The 17,253-nt window shown below is 39.5% G+C and overlaps 1 protein-coding gene across 24 annotated transcripts in view; it reads left to right on the top strand.

Annotated features, from left to right (window-relative positions):
* Window positions 1–51: 51 nt before the first annotated feature.
* RBMS3 (RNA binding motif single stranded interacting protein 3) overlaps window positions 52–17,253 on the top strand; it is a 797,532-nt gene continuing 780,330 nt past the window's right edge. For 23 of the 24 annotated variants that reach the window (XM_086365588.1, XM_086365575.1, XM_086365577.1 and 20 more), the window contains exon 1: window positions 52–683. Coding sequence is in view for 14 of the 24 variants with exons in the window: in XM_086365575.1 (XP_086221701.1) it covers window positions 609–683 (75 nt within the window). In the remaining 10 variants the exon portion in view is untranslated. The remainder of the gene's footprint in view (window positions 684–17,253) is intronic. The other variant, XM_086365593.1, reaches the window with a different exon arrangement.

Raw genomic sequence — 17,253 nt, forward strand, 5'->3', positions numbered from 1 at the left:
TGGCTGGAAGGAGGGGACGTGAATGAAAGGCCAGGACAAGCCCCGAACACCATGTCACTCTGGGAGGGACACAGCAGCAACTGAGCTGTGCAAGGTTTTTTTTTTTTTTTTTTCCTTTTTCCTTTTCTTTTTCTTTCTTTTTCTCCCCCTCCCTTTTTTTTTCTTCTTTCTCTTTCTTTCTATTTTTTTTTTCTTTTTCTTTAAGGTGGGGAAAGAGACACCCAGGAGACAGGAAGCTGATCTGCAAGATTTCCGAGTTCTGCTAAAAGGACTTTGATTTTTTTTTTTTTTTCTTCCTTTACAAACGCTGGCAATTGACATCACTACGGACAGCCGGGTAGAGAACAAACTGCCTCCTCCCAAGTGGACCCCAGGCGTGATCTGGGGAGACTGTGTGGGGTTTTTTCCTACGGATCCCCGCCTCTTTCTCTTTTTGGTGTGTTTCTTTTTAAAATTCTTGCTGTGTTGGAACTAGCGAGTGCTGGAAGACTCTCGGAAGCCTCATCAGTCATCGGGACTGTCAGGAATAGTGGTTCCAGGGGAAGCTCGGCCTGGGGCACAGAGCCTGTCATCCAGTTCCCTGCCTCGGAGATAGCGATTCCAGCTACATGGGCAAACGCCTGGATCAGCCACAAATGTACCCCCAGTACACTTACTACTACCCTCATTACCTCCAAACCAAGGTATGGCGTGCCCCACAGCCTGGCAGCAGTGGGGTGTCCTTCTGCACTTGGGGTGGGAAGCAGACAGGCGTGTGAATTACGATTAACCGCCCCCTCCCCTTATCCCCACCAGCTCTTCCTGCTTCTTTGAAATTAGTAACGTAGCAATGGAGTTAATGAAACAGAGAAGGAGATGAGAAGAAAGCAAGCCCAGAACTGGGGCTTCCTCTTTAAGGAGAGATAATAGTTGCACTCGAGTTCCTTTGTTGTTGTTTGGCCATCTCCATGTTCCTGATGCCTGCCGAGCCCTCGGCAGACAGGCAGGGTTGTTAAAAGCAGATCATAACAGTGATGATCGGGCACGACAATGCAGTTTCAGGGGCTTTTCTGGTGAGCTGTTCTTTGTTTATGGCTCTGAAAGGGTTCTTCCTACTGGATAGGACATGCCGGGGTTGGCGGGGGGGACTCAAACTTTTAATCGCTAAGTGTAGAATGAAAGACAGGCGTGGGAAGGTATACAGCAGCGAACTCAAGTCTCAGACGAGTTTGTGTGGGCGCGTTTTTTATTTTCCTATGGCCTCAAATATTTTATTTTATATTGAAGATGGTCAGAATGCCAGAGAGTAAATTTAGGAGCTTCACCGTAGATGTTCTTTACTTTTAGAAGCTTGGTGTTTCTGTGTTGGCTACGATCAGAAGGCCTGGGGCTTGAAAGGGGATGAAATAGAGTGATGATAATTAGACATGAATTGGTTAAATGGTTTAGGCTTTCCGTGTGTGCTCAAGCGATCATGAGGGGGCCAGTGGTAAGCCCACGTCACTGAGCAGTGGGTCGTGCCAACCATGAACTTTATCCTGCAGTTCAGACATGGTAGACTCTCAGGTGTGAAATCACTGCTCCAATTTGTCAATTACATTCGACTTGATTTGGGGGGAGGGGTGGGGATGTTGCTTGTTCCCCCTTGAATGCATGGAGTGTATTTCTTTATGCATGATATTATTTTGCATTGTATTAGCCGTACTCTACTGGGCTCTTTATAATAAATAAACACGCAGGGAGTGAACAAGGCGTGCCTGAGTGATATGAGCTGTCACCGGGTCTGGGTGCCCTGGATAGGGTTTGGTAATCATGCCGTGGTTAACTCTCATTTACTCTCTCTCACCAAACAATGCCGATTTGTAAACCAAAGCAGGCAGCAGACTTTCAGTATTATATTAAAGATTGTTCTTTTTTTCCCTTCCTTCCTTAGTCGCTCTATAATTTGCCCTGCCCCTGCAAGGTCGACTCACACTGCTTTTTGCCTTTGTGAGCCTTTAGTTTGGGCTGCTGCTGAAATAAATAGACCAGCCCTCCTGCTCCATCGGCTGGAGTTTTAACCCTTTAGGGGATTCCTTAAGGAAATGGTAAAGCAAGGACAAGTTACAAACGGGAAATTTATAGTCATTTCTCATCCCCCAAAGAAACAAAAACACACTCAAGGGTTGCATGAAAAATATCCAACATTCCATCCCTTTTAGTCATTTGGCTAAATTTTTCCAAATGTTTCAAAATTCATGCTTTCTTTTTTGGTTCTTATTTTCTACCATGAAGTCTATTCAGAAAAGAAACTTTGCATCAAAATGAATGGAATAAATGGAATGATGGCTTTTTGACTTAGGATTTCTTTTAACCTATTACTAGCAAGAAATAATGTCGGGCACCTTATATTAAAGATACATAGCTACACTGGTGGGAAGTATGTGTGTATGTATGTGTGTGCATGTGTGTTTGGGGTAAAAAGGAAACGTGGGGTGTTGAGGAAAAGAGATCCAGAAAAATAGAGAGGGAGTTAAAAAAAAAAATCTGATTTGGGATCTTCTGCAGTTTAGTGCTGTGTAGACAGGGAGCATCTGGATCTTGTTACTTTCAAGCGAGTCAAAGCCATCAACTTCTAGAACATTTTTAGAGAAGTTAGATCCATTAGGCGACCTCAGCTGATATTTGGGTAATCAGGTCAGGGTGGTAGAGTGTATAAGATCAGTTACTCTGGCTATCATGGTGGTTCATATTGATCATTACATTGTAACATTCTGACAGAGCTGTGAAGTCGTCGAGTATTCTTACCCTGGCTCTGAAATGACAGGCATTAATGACATTCCTGGAAGCTGAAGATATGAAAATATGCCCTCTATGGGAATGTGGGCACTCAGGGAGAGGAAGGAATGGTCAGTGTACAATATTTTAAAATATAGGAACTTTCCAACAGTGTGAACACAGTATAATAAAGTCTCATCATGCTCCAGTATAGTGTGAAAATAATTGGGTTATCTTAGTAGCACTTTTTGCTCCTTTTTCGCTTATGTCCCAAAATATAATCTATAGTAATTTTGAAGTAATTTCATGCATCTTAGATTTATTTGGTAAACGTAGGTGGAATTCCATAAAATCCACTGTCCTTCCTGCCTTAGCTTGTAGGTAGAATCCAATTTTAAAATCATTGCTATTTAAAATCACGCTGATACATAAAGAACATTTATGCTTGATAAAATTAGAATTCTATGGTTGACAACCAAATCATATTGTGGCGACACCATGCCTTAAACTATTCTCTAAATGCAGGTGCTTTTAACTCAGGCACAAAAGCCTTTTGCTGACATTAGTTTTGGGTGGAAAATCTTCATGGGATTTTACAGAACTAAAATGTTTATTATTGTATTCATTTAGAAAATGCCAAAATACTGAGCCTTCGTTTTCTACCTGAATATGTATGTCAGATGCAGCTACTATTCTCTTATGATGAAAGAAAATGAAAATAGATTTTGAAATAAATGCATTTGTCTTCCACTTCCTAAAATGCACTTAAAGTTGTAGAAAAAACTTGTGATACTTCCCTGCCTATTCTGTTCCACTTCTTACCCTTCACATTAGAGTCAATCTCTTCACTTTGTTGCTTAGAAAAAAAGAAAGCATGAAGATATTTATGCTTTTCTTTCTTTGAATAAATTTCCAGATGCCTAAAATGTTATATTAGAAAAACATGAGTCAATCAAACAAAAGGAAAACCTGTGGCTGACTTGTAGCTTACTCTCCCAGACCTACACTTAAAGTTGTCACTTGTCAATTTTCTTTTTGACCATTTTTTTTCCTACCCAAAGAAGCAATTTCTAAAAAGAACATTACTTTTGTTTAGAAGTAATGAAGAAATCTTGGTGACATGTCACTATATTTAAATAAGAGACGTAACTGGATTTCTAAAAAAAAGTTTCAGGAAACCAAATTTGCCGTTGGAAGACCACCCAGAATAATTAAGTTTTAGAGAAAAGAGACCAGAAAATTATTTCTTAGCTGAATGATATGTAATGATGTGTGATTAAGTTGTCTTGTAATATTTCTCAAGGATTTTGTTACACCGTATTTCCAATAGCCAACCTGTTGGTCTTATGATCCAGGGTGAATTTCAGTCTGAATTTGAGGTACTTTGTGGGAGGGTGTTTCTTGGAAGAACAAGTTGAATGGGGCAAACTAAAAAGAGTTAAAACATGGTCACAACCTGGTCAATTGATATTTTGTAGTTGAGAAATAGATATTTCTCTCATATGTGATATTTGGAAGACTTTAGTCATTGTGAAACTTTAAAATTCACACAGGCACAAACAGAAAGTTTGTCTTTTCTTCCTTTCCCACACTTATACCAAATCACTACATTTCTCCTAGTTTAGTGCAGTTTCTCATCAGTCTGCCCGCTGCCTTTGGCCATCTGCTTCCCGAGAAGACCTTGAAGAAAGGGCTTCAGACTGCAGTACCCTGACAAGGGTTCCCTAACTGGTGGGTCTCAGATTCTGCTCAGAGCCTGGTGTGAAGTTGGGGTCAGGTGGAGGAGCAGTTCTCCACCAGCACACTGACTTTAAGCTGAATTTCCAGCCATCTGCAGCTGGACAGCTGCCCAGCTCTGAACGTCTAGCTGGAGCCCAGTTGTGCCATGAAAAGAGCAGATGCTTGAAAGCACAAGGCTCAGCGGGTCGGCAGAGAGAGAGGGAGGCTCCTGTGGGGCCAAGATACTCTTACAGATGTGAATGTACAGATCCTGCAAAAGCAAAACAAAACAACCCTTCTTCACACATTCCTTGCACATGAAAACACAGAAAATCTTGCAGAGGGAGGGAAGGAGTTTAGAATTTCCTTCATACTTCCTGTCCCAGATTTGCATTGATAGTTGGACTTGGTAACTTGCCAGTTACCAACCAGCTTTGTACATTTCAGGCTTGAAAACTCCCAAGTACTGTTTTCCTTTGAGAGGCTGAAATGTACAAAACTGGTTTTCTGAAAATCTTCCAGCAAAAGAATTTTTAGAAATAACTCCAAAAATTTCTTTCCCTGTAGGAGGGTGATACGATAGTGTGGAACGATGATCCATCGTGTCTCATGTTAGAATGTATACTATTGTAATTGGTTTAAAAAGAATGTGTATTATTGTAATTGGTTTTAAATGAGAGAAACATAATAAGAAGCTACCCTCCCTTTTCAGTTTTTTTTTCCTTTTACTCTTACAAATCTTTGTTACTGTTGAAGTTCTTTTCTCTAATGTAGTCATCATTTTCACAACACTATGTCTAGTGCCTACTAAAAGGAGTAGAAAGGTAAGAAAGTTCATGTTTTTTTTGTTTTCCGAAATAATCCCAAGCTTAAGAGAAACACCGTGTATGTTGCTTTGAACAGTATCTTTCCAACACATTTTCCTTTCACTTTCTCTCAATTTGGAAAAAAGAAAAAACAGAATTTCAACTCAAAAATATTTCCATGAAGTAATAAAATGTAATTGAGTGTTGGAGGTAGAGGCCGTGTGAGGAAGAGGCCAAAGAGAAGGGAGGATACACGTCATTTCAGATCTCTCTGGCTCCAGGAATTCTGAAAAGCTTTGTTTTTGTACTAATATGATTTACACAATCCTTTCTGACATTATCAGTCTCTTTGGCAGAGAGAGGGCTCGGTCACAATGATGCCCGTGCCAGATTCTAAGAAAACCAGGCTTTTCCTTTAAAAGAAAATCTTTGGAGTCTTGGACTTCTTATTCAGAGTAAATGGTTGATGTTTATCCAAAATTGGCTTCGAGTACTACATTAAAATTGTGTTTTGTAACAGTCTCATAAGCCACAGCTGTATGTGATTAAATAGTGTAATATCAAAAGCATGTGAAAAGAGACATTTTTATGCTATAGCTGTTCACAGCAAGAGTACAGATGGGGCTGAGGGGAGACGAGAGCAGAAACGCACTTGTGTGTTGCGATAAGTGTGTTGTTGAGGATATGAGTTATGATATGTGTATGGAGGGTACGTGCTGCTATTTTTGGCAGCAGTGGGAAAAATGCTGAACTATTTTGGATGTGATTAAAAATATGCTCTTTGAAAATGGAAACTGACATAAAATACCAACTTTAAATATGGAATGTCATTTCATCCCAAAATGCATAGTTACTGAATGGATCTGAAGGCATTGCAAATGGAAAGATAAAAGTTATTCCTGTGAAGCACACATTCAAAAAGCAAAAGTGAAGAAGTGTTCCTTCTGTTTTGAAATAATAAATACTTTTCTTTTTTTTTTTTTTTTTTTTGCTACTTTTCATCTATGGAACTATTGTAAGAAAACCTGCAGGACATTTATCCCTAAACAAAAGAGTGATAAAAGGATCCTCAACTAGGAGCAATATAGGTGGCAGTGTGATTCTTTTCTAAGATGTTTGAAAATATGAGGTTAGGATATGAGTATTAATCTTCTGTTGCTGGTGTCAAAAATTACATAGTTACACAAGGAGACACAGCTTTTGCCTCTGTTTCTTTAGCAGATATGTTACAGTAAAGAGGCTTTAACTACAAAGTTTCTGAAAAAATGTTTGTTCATGGAAACTTGAATCTCTAGTCTTCTAGAGATTATCAAGCTACAGGATTACCAATACTAAAGATTACTAAGTGATCGTTTTCAGGGCCTTGAAAAAGCCCATAGAATTGGCTGTTGATTTTCATATGTCAAACATTCAAAAGCAGTTTGAAAAAGTCAAAAAGAGGGGTGGACCGAGATAAGTTGAATTCTTTTTGGTTTTTAATTTTTCTTTTTAAAGGTGGTGTTGGCAGAGAATTTGTTCACATAACAGTTTTTTCTGTGTGGATTTATTGGTCAGGAAATACATAGAACCTGGAATCATAACTGAAAGCACTTTTGCTGTTCAGAACATCAACCTTTAGTGTACAGCCAACTCTAGAGAACAGAGAATGAATTTTAAGACATTCATCCTGCTTTTCTTTGGGAGAATTCTCTGATTTGTGTGTCAATGAGTTGGTGTCTGGGACAAGTTCCCTGTGATCCCTTCTAGGCTTAGTGTCTGTGACTCTTGCTTGGAGATAGATGAGACTGCTTGGATGTGTTAGGGGTATTTAGCAGATGACCTCGGATTTGTGCCACTGATTTTTGTTCAGGTCCTCGGTGCTTTCTACAGAGCAGATCAATTGCTGCTTCGTCGACTCTGGAGACTTGGCACACATAATTATCTGCATCCTTCACCACATCTAAATCCGGAGAACCCAGAGAAACACCCCCATCACCGTCACCCAGGAGTGAGTGGAGAGCAGTTCCCAGGGGTGGGGCCAGGCTACAGGCACTATTTAATCACCATTGTTGGCTTTGTTGTGGTTCAAGTTTTCTTCCTTGAGTGCATAAAATTAGGCCATGTCCAAAGACTTGCTCTCTCCAGGTGTCATAAGAGCTGAATGGTTATGCATGTTTGGCTAAATCCGTTGATCTCATTAAGATCCTGACAGCCCTAGTTTCGTGAATGAATCTAGGAGCTCCTGTACATGTGGAAATAACAAGCGATAGATGAAACACTATTTTGACTAGAGTTCGCCAGTCCCTTAATTTCTGAATAGTAGGCTTTAAAGCATGAGGGGAAAATGATTTAGTAATCAGAGTGCATGGTATCATAGGAGAAAAATCATAACTTCTCCAGGACACATAAACAAAAACATTCTCTTTTCCTCTTCGCACTGGGTACCCTTCTGAGTCCTCCCCAAGTCCCTGTGAGCTGAATTAATGAAAGTAAATGGAACCTTGAATTTTGTTTTTATGAATGACTGTGCCATGCTTAGCTGCTCAGTCGTATCCGACTCTTCGACCCTCTAGACTGTAGCCCGCCACCCTCCTCTGTCCATGGGGATTCTCCAGGCAAGAATACTGGAGTGAGTAGCCTATCCCTTCTCCAGGGGATCTTCCTGACCCAGAAATTGAACCCAGGTCTCCTGCATTGCAGGCAGATTCTTTATCAGCTGAGCTACCAGGGAAGCCCTTATGAATGACTAAGAAATACCAAAATTAAGCTAGATTACATACACAGTCAAGGCAACTTTGATAATGTTCTTCCCCGTTGTGCAGAAAGTAAGGTAAAACAGAAGAAAACTCAATCTTATGATATTCTAAATATTGGTGGTAATTGTTTTGGGCAACTAATTTTTAACTTGTTCTTGATTGTGCTTTTCCATGATTATGCTGTAGGGTTAAGACATTGGCATGTATTACCAGAGGCAGGGGACCTTTTCCTTGTCTCATCCTTAACTGGTACTTTTCAAGCTGAGTATGGATCACATACAGAATTTAATGAGGATTTGAAAGGATTCGTCCTATTTTTATCTGGGGACTGCTGTCTACTTATCTTAGTCATATTTCTGATGGATGACAATTTAGTGAAAAGGAAAATGGAAGACAGAATGCTAACTATCTGGTTTTCTGGAACTACTTAAGGTTTTTTAAAAGCATTTTTTATGTAGGCAAGTCATATCTGAGGCTATTACTGATGTCTGTATACTCTTCAGTTACCCCTTTCAAAACTTATTCACAGAGATTGGATGGTGGCACCCTGAATATCACTTAGAAATAAGATAACTTGAAATTCAAGAAAATATACTTCTTTTTTCTTCTTCTTTATTTTTTAATTTCTTTTCTTTCCTCCCAAGCAAATAGTCCCAAATGAATTTGAGTGGATGATGTATTTGAAGCAGTGTGCACAAAGATTAGAGGAAAACTGGAGACCATTTTCAAGGATATCATACAAGGAAAACCTATGACATATCCATGATGTTGAATTTCTTCCTGAGAGAAGAGAAAAATACTTTTCCTTTTTTAAGCTTGGTGCTAGTCCCTTGAAGGGTTATGACAGCTCCTGGATTAGCCTTGGTCTTGGCTTTGAGCCCCTGGGTGTCTTGTCAGGCACACCAGTCAAGACTGTGCCTTCAGAAATAAGGATGCTGTGTTGTAATCTGGGTTACAGGGAAATCTGAGAAGAATAAATTTCTGACGTTCTTTTCTCAATTTATTCCAAAAAGTTAACCATTGAATCTAAACTCTATTATTCATGTTAGGAAACAACTGGGCTTGTGTTAGCCATAGGAACATTTCCCTTTCTGGCCAGAAAGGGAAAATTTCTCTGTTTAACTTTGTTGATAAGTTAGAAAAAGATAAGGAAAAAGTGCAAGGGAAGAGGTCAGTGAACAGGGAAGAATTTTGATGTTTTTAAACAATTTTATTGAAGTATATTTGATTACACGTTTGTGTTACTCTCAATTGTATAGCAAAGTGGTTCAGTTATACATAAATATTCTTTTTCACAGTATTTCTCATTATGGTTTATCACAGGATATTAAATATAGTTCCCTGTGCTATACAGTAGGACCTTGTTGTTTATCCATGATCAGGGAAGAATTTTTTTTCCAAGTTTAGCGATATCCTCTAAGAAGGAGAGAGATGAAGGGTCATTCTAAATTCTTCGTATTCTCTGAACACATTAGGAAGCCCCCACTTCTCAACAGATATATTAAACATATTAAAGCGTACTCACATTCCACATCAAATTAGATTTTTTGCAATAAAATATTGAAAGAGTTTTTGTAGTTTTGCTGCTGAAACTCTCTGGGTATGAGTAAATTATGTGTGCTTGTGAATTTATGTACACTTATCATGTTGCATATGCAGGTGTTCTCACAAAATAGAAAAATCTAATCTACAGATAGATTTTCTTGAGGTACAAAGAAAGAGTATTTTGGCCTCTACTAAATAGAACAATGAATAAAGTTGACAGTGTATTATGCTTTGTAGAAACAATTGTTTGCTAATTCTGGTTTCACAGTTTTCTTTTTTGTTTAGAGGCAAGATATTTTTCTCATCTTGCCAGTGCTTTTGTGGGTCCTTAAAGTGTTCAGAGGATCTGAAAAGCTGGCTGTATCTCTGCCTACTGTGACCTTTCGACATTCAAGATATCTCTGTATTTTAGTAATCCCAAATTTCCGGGGCGGGACATGTGTTTAAACAACACAGTCTATTGGAAAATGTCATTAACATTCTTTGGCTAAAATATGTCACAAGCAGACACATTGCATTGACCCTTGGCAGTGACAGCAATCGAGTGTTCCAGATCTGGGTGCTGGGTCACAGAGTTTTCTTATTATATAGTCGGTGGAATTGTTTATCGATTGGAAAGAAAGAGAGCTTGACTGGTACAGGTGTTTCCACGGGCTCCCAGCTTAGGGTTCAAACAGGAGGCAGGTCCCTGGCACAATAGTTATTTTATGGCATAATCTTTCTAAATAATCATCATCTTTCTTCTGTCTCTAAATAGGATCATGGGATTTTTACATGTATCAAAACGGCCACCTCCTCCTGTTCCCCAAGTCCATGGTCATTCACCCTGAATGACTTCTTTTTAGTTTGCTTCCAGAGGGCCCTGTCAGCCCTATGGCATCTCTGTGCCTCTGAAAGCGGACATGCCTGCAGAGATGCGTGCCCCAGTCAGACCCCCCATGACCGCTACAAGTGAGGGGCATCCTGAAGACACTGCTTCTCTAGCCCTAAGCCACATGTGATACTCCCTTCACTTTTATTCTGATTTTTATTGTTTTCAGTAATACAAAACAACAACAACAACAATAAAACGGATCCAGAGCATGGCCTTCTCCCCTCACCTCAGCCAAGAAGGAGTTTTCTCTGGCTCTCCAGCCCCCTGCTGGAGAGCCATGCTCACACCTGAAAACTCCCTCCCCTCCACAATCTTGAAGGACATATTCTCATTATCACCCAGTGTTTTGATTCTCCACCGAATTATTCATTTTTTCCCCTGGCAATCTAGCCAGAATCTCACCAAATTTCATCAGCAGATTCAACAAATAAGCTGAGATTTCTCTCTCACAAACATAAAACACACACATATTTCTGGAAGCACTAAGAATTGCTACAGTGGTTCTGCTTTTATCTGAGGCTAGATGATCACTGAGAAATCTGGAGGGGCAAATAAGGAGATATATAACCGTTCTTTTCAGGTCTAGTAAATTTTTTTTGCTACCAGTGGATGGCAGAAAGGGATGAGTCTTATCAAAATATGGATGACTAATAACTTTCACTTTCTTTCAAAAATGTGATATCTTCATCTGATCTAATAAGATATATTGAAAATATATTAGGCAAGATAGATATCAATTCTTTGTTCTCCATTATTTGTGATCGAATTTTTTAGAAATATCATTGATAGATTGACTCTAATTTTCCCCCCATTTATTTCATAATTATTGGTTATATCATGGAAATTCTAATGATCCTCAGAGCTTGTACTGATGAAGCTGTCAATGGTATGGTAAAAAAAAAAATGTCAGTTTCATGATTTTAATTTTACAAGTGATTTATGAGAGGCACCAAGAAAGATAAAACAGAAGAAGAAATAGAAAATAAAAGGCTGAAATTACCAAGCTTTAATTTATTTTTGGAAATTTCTGGAATCTGACTATTTGCTTTTCCAAAGGCAAAGGGTAAGGGCTGTTTGACAAAGAAGTGATAGTTTAGGAAAACTGAAGAACCATCCTTGGGGGAGAAAAACACTTTAATATGACTATATTAATAGAATTAGACCTGGAGGAGTCATGTAGCTGAGATTTTTGGTGTCTTGTGAAAAAGGGAAAAATCAGTGCTTCTGAGGACAGCTTCGTGCTTTGTTCTGCCCGCACATATTAATGCCCTTGCTAACATACAGCACCTGCTTTTCTTGTTCTGATTTACTCATCACTCATGCCCACGGATGCCCCAGATAAAAGCCTTGTTGATGCTTTGGACTGGATACAAGGGTGTTTTTTAGAAGGATTTCGAAATAAAATTTTTGCATGTATTTTGGAATTTCTGTATGTAAACCGTTCACATAAAAAATTTCTATCTGCTCAAAAATATAACCATGAGTGAAGTTATGTTGTTCTGTGTAGAAGGGATATGGCTTTGAGAGGAGTAACCCAACAGCGTAAGTGATAAAACCAGCAAAACTGTATTGGCGTGAGAATCATACAATGCAAAGTGCTGACCACATGCATGATGTTTGAGGGCGGTCGTGTGCCCAGGAATCCATGGAGCCATTGAATTGAAGATATGAATGCAATGATGTTTCAGTGTCCTGGCAATCAGGACATTTGTAGGTTACAGGGTAGGTCCTTTTGAAAGAGTGTCTAGACTTCAACATGGTCATTGAGGTTTAGATCAGTAGAGATCCAAGAAAGATTGGCTGGTACTGTCATTATTATTCATGGTCTGTCTCTTCTGCCAAGTTCCTTGCACTGATTTCTCCATCCTTACTCCCTTTAGGATGTCTGCTTGCAGTGACCTCATGTTTACACTGCATTCTCTCCGTTTCCCTACCTCTCCCAGATCCTCCTCCCTGGGAAGCTACCCCTTTTCTTTCTGCATCACAGCTTCCAGTGCCCTTGCACGTTACTTTCCCTCTCAGCCCTTTCCCCTCCTCAACTTCTCTGCTATGGATTTGCCTTCCTGGCTCCTGGCCTTTAACTCCTAAACTTCTGCTTCTTTTTGTTCTCTTTCCTCTTGGTTCCCTCTTATCATTTTCATTATTGCTTTCTGTTTTGTGTTGCTGTTGTTGTTTGTTTTTTCTATTTGTTTCCAAGGTAGAGTTGGATTGGGTTTTGTCTTTGTTTTCTTGCTTGGTTGTAAATTTATTTCTGGCTTCCAAATGTACCTTTGCTCATCAGGATCAGAATTGTATCAGGGTTATTCTGTGAAGCCCCTGAGGACTAGGACCACAGGGTCTTCATCTATGAATGCCCCGCGGGATCCGGCAGAGTGCCTGGTGCAGGCTGAGTGGATGTCCGAAGGATTTTAATACGCGTTAATCCACATCATTCTGTGTGTCTCTGTTGCTGAAGGAAGTGATTTTCAAAACCAGAGATGCTGAATGTTGCATTCACCTCTGCAATGCTTTATGGCAAAAGGCATTTTGTGTACCAGAAGTAAGTCTTCCTAAAGAACCTCTTTTTATTCAATACTTATATCAATTGATGTACCCTACTCCACCTTTTCCCCCTGAAACTTGTGGACCCTGGACTGTTGGCTGGAGATAGGTTGTATACCTAGCTAATGAACATACTGTGGTAGCTAACAGGTGAGCTGAATCAGAAACTAGTAGAATAGATGAGAAGAGAAGGGAAGGGAAAAGCTGCCGCAGTGTTGCTTCCCACGACGCTGGCAAGAACATCAGAACACGTGCCAACTTGGAAGGGCAGACGTGCCTTTCAAAGCCAGTGTAAGTAGCCTAGCCAGTATCTGGAAACTGGGGCTGAGTAAAAGCAAGGAGGTCAGGAGTACATGGCAGTGATGGTGGTTTGAGGGAACTGGAAGGCCATTCCTGAACACCTGCCAAGAATATCCACTCATATATGTGGCTTCCTTCCTTGGTTTGGTGGAGAGTTGGATGTATTAGGAGGTGAACTCAGCAGACGCAGCTAGGAGATGGGTTGAGTACTAGGCCCATCTTTTGGTCTATTTTTTTTTCTTATTCAAGACAGATGAGGACATCCCTGGTGGTCCAGTGGTTAATACTCCATACTCTCATCTCAAGGGGCCTGGGTTTGATTCCTCGTCAGGAAACTAAGATCCTGCATGCCACTCAGTGTGGCCAAAACAAAACAAAATGAGAGAGATGATCTTGACTGTAATAGTCATCTGTTATGTCCCCATACCATGTAAATATCCACAGGAACATTCTTTTTTTAATTAACATTTTGAAAAGACACTTCAAAGATCAAGTAAGAATGAAAAAATTCCTATTTTGGGGAAAAGAAAGCCCTAGTTTCCCTTTACAATTAACCAAGCAGGTATAAGATATGTCTAAAGTAAGGACAGATGATATGAGATGGGATTCGGAGGTCAACTTCAAAGCCTTCCTCACTGAGGAATCTACGGGAACAATAGCCCAGCTGCGGCTGCGAGAACAAACTGTGTTTCTGGTTTGGATGCTTCTTGATTTTTCCAAGTTGTGCTGATTCTCTTATGTTTGTTTGGCAGGAATTTTTTTTTTTTCCTCTCATTCTTTTTTTACGTCAAGGTTCTTATTACCATCTGTTGAAACAGTAGTTTCTATACATGTAATTTCCTCAACATTTGGTAAATTTTTCTATTGCAAAATAATCCTGCCTCATCATATCTAGTGAAACAACTCAAGAAAAATAATGGATATATTAACAGTTTTCTTCTGCACACCACATCATTCTGTGACGAAATCTCAGAAATAATGTGTGGTAATCACAGGGTCATATGTATTCTTTTATAGCTTTCTTTATGTTCATACAAACATACTATCAGATCTGTGGTGTCTGAGATCCGACTGAGCAGGTTATTTTCCTTCCTTTTCAGTGATAGGCATAGTTTGTGCATTCTCCACAGGGCACTAAGCTTGTCTTTTTTTTTTATTGTCAGGGCAGTTGTTTCTAACATGTTTGCATCACATTTTACGCAAGTGTTGCCCATCAATGAGCATGGATTTTTTTGCCCCTGTTTTTCCATTCCGAATAATGCTACAATATCTGTACAAGATATTCATTTCAAATCCTGAAAATTAAGTCATTGATCTTCTGAGCAGGGTTGCTTCCTTTTAAACTCTGAAAAAGATTGATATCAGTGCTTAGATTCTTAACCTAGAGTCTGCATCCCGTGGGACTGAGCCACCCCTTTGTGTTGGGCTGAGAAGGTTTATTAAAGTCTACTGCTTTTGGTGAGAAGATGAACCTTCTGACTGATATTTCAGCTGAAAGGGAACCTCTCTCAACTGGCAGAAGCATGAATGTCTCATTTTTTGGTGGCACTCTCACGGGGATCCCAGCAGCGCTTGGGGTCAGCAGGGCTGCCAGCTCATTGCTTCTTGTCCATCCCGTGAGGTCACTCATGTTTCCAGACTGATCTCGTTTGTCTGCTACTCATATTCCAAGTTGAAAGAGCAACAGCAGGTGAGGAGCCCAAATCTTCCTAAGTGGTTAGAATCCCACTGAAGCATTTTGGGACTTGAGCAGAGATTTTTGTCCCCAAGGGCTTGAACATCAGGATTTTCCTTTTTATGTCATGATCTTGGGAACACTGAAAAATTATAATTTTTGATAGCCTTCATCTACTGGATGGATTTGGTGTTACTTGACCATAAGGGGAAATATCATGGTTTATTAATTGAGCTGGAGAAGCTGACTCTGGAAAACACTAATGAACCTTGGTGAAATCTGATTGTATTTCTTTTCTTCCCGTGTACTTGTCCTGTTTCTCATTGCCAATATCAGTTTTAATTAAAGTTAAAATGTAGATATAAAAAAAGCATAAAACAAAAGTTTACCTGCAGAACATCTCTGCTGGGTTGATAGAGACATATTTACCAACTGAAATCTGTCTGGAAGACAGTAGATCACAAAGCCTCAACTGTTTGCTTTTCCTGTAAAAAAGGTAGATCAAGGACATGCATTTCTAATTACAATTCTCTTTCATGGATTTTTACTTCTTAGAATTTAATTACATCCTACAAAGTTTGATGGCCGAATTCCACATGCTTCTTGGGAAACTCAGGGAGTTTCCTAAACACAGACCTGCAAAAGTGAATTTTTTTTCTCTTATTTTGTGTATGGGATGAGATGGAGAACTTAGTTCAGCACAGGAAGGCAAATTGAACATTATCTCTTTCTACAACTACAGTACTGACCATTTTTTATCCATGCTTAAAAATCAACAGTATACCATACTTCATATATATTTAATGCAGGTAGAAACATTTTAACCAAGTCTGGAAAAAGAATTTAATAATCAGAAATGAAAACAGCACTTTGGTTAGGTGAAAGGATTCTGAGTGGTCTGGGAGGTCTAAGTTTTTGATTCTAGAACTTACTTTAATACCATTTCCCTGAGTTTCCCTTACCTTTTTATATTTCTGTTTCCTGCCATCTCTTCCCATCACAAGAATATTTTAGTTATTTGATAAGAAATGTCTTGACAGTCAGCATTAGACTAGGAGTAATGTTTCAGGGTTCTGCAAAGAATGCCAATATATTAACATATTATGAAGATGATAAAATATAAATAAGAACCATTAACTCCAAGAGATTGTTATTAGTGATAATGGTAAGATGAGGGGGACTGAGAGGCCTGAAATTGACTTGATCCATGATTATAATGGACCACAAATCCTTATGAGAGTTCAGATCAATGCCTTTCATTGAAACATTTCTCTGTACATCCATTATGTTTCTCCGGCCTCCATCTCTGCCATCAGTTGGACTGAAATCATGTAGAGAGATTTGCTTTCAGTATTTCTCATACTTCTTCCATGAATTATTTTTTATTGTGGTTTTGTTTTGGAAAGCAATGCAGATATTTTTCAGCGCTTCATAGAAAACTCACTGCAGAGTCTGAGATGAATCTATTCAGAAATTATCTGGTTTTTACATTGCTGTATTTCACAATACTTGCACTTTCCCCATTTACATTCCCTGGATGCTTTTTGTCTCCCAAAGTAACTAAATTAGAGGAGGGAGGGGTGCTATTTTCTTCCAGCCAGCTTACAGAGAACCAGCCCCTGCTTTCTGAGAGCTGTAGCTCGTGTTTAGAAACACTTTGAGTGAGCCTGCACTGGCTCTGGGTGTGGTGTTGGGTTTTAACCAGATAATTTTCCAGACTCTTCTTTGTGGAATGAAAGAATTGAGATTTCTTAGTTTCTCCAGTTTACACTGAGTTTTCAGATATCCTCACACTTGCTCACACATAACATTTCTGAACTTAGTTGTGCTTACTTGTTCATCTTCCAACTGTAATAGCTTCTCTCACCTACATCCGCATGCTCAAAACACACGGACCATCTCAAAGGTCTTCCAGCTGAGTGGCCCTCAGTCCTTGCCCAGCATCTGGTAGGTGCTTGATAAGTGTCAGCTAATGGCATGGAAGTTGTTGCATGTCCTGAACTCTGGTAACACTTACTGATAGACAATTTCTGGGCACGGAACCATTTTTCTTTCTTTTGGTATTCACCAAAAAATCAGCCCCCAGGGGAAAGAATCCTTGTCCTCTTCTTCCTCATCCTGCTTTCAGAACCCACAACAGTGACCTGTACGTGGCAACGTTGGTCAGTTTTCCGTGAGGGAGGAACTGATGCTCTCATTCTCAAAACATCCTTTAATTGACAGCACAATCTGCTGAAGAGTTGAATGAAATTGCTCCATATTTATCTGTGCTTCTGCTGAAGTTTTCTTTGTCCCTTTTTAATTTCAAAATAATATTGTACT

This window comes from Bos grunniens, chromosome 22 (assembly GCF_055505025.1).
Source record: "Bos grunniens cultivar Pamir isolate PY7600 chromosome 22, Bosgru_T2T1.0, whole genome shotgun sequence".
Classification (NCBI taxonomy): Eukaryota; Metazoa; Chordata; class Mammalia; order Artiodactyla; family Bovidae; genus Bos; species Bos grunniens.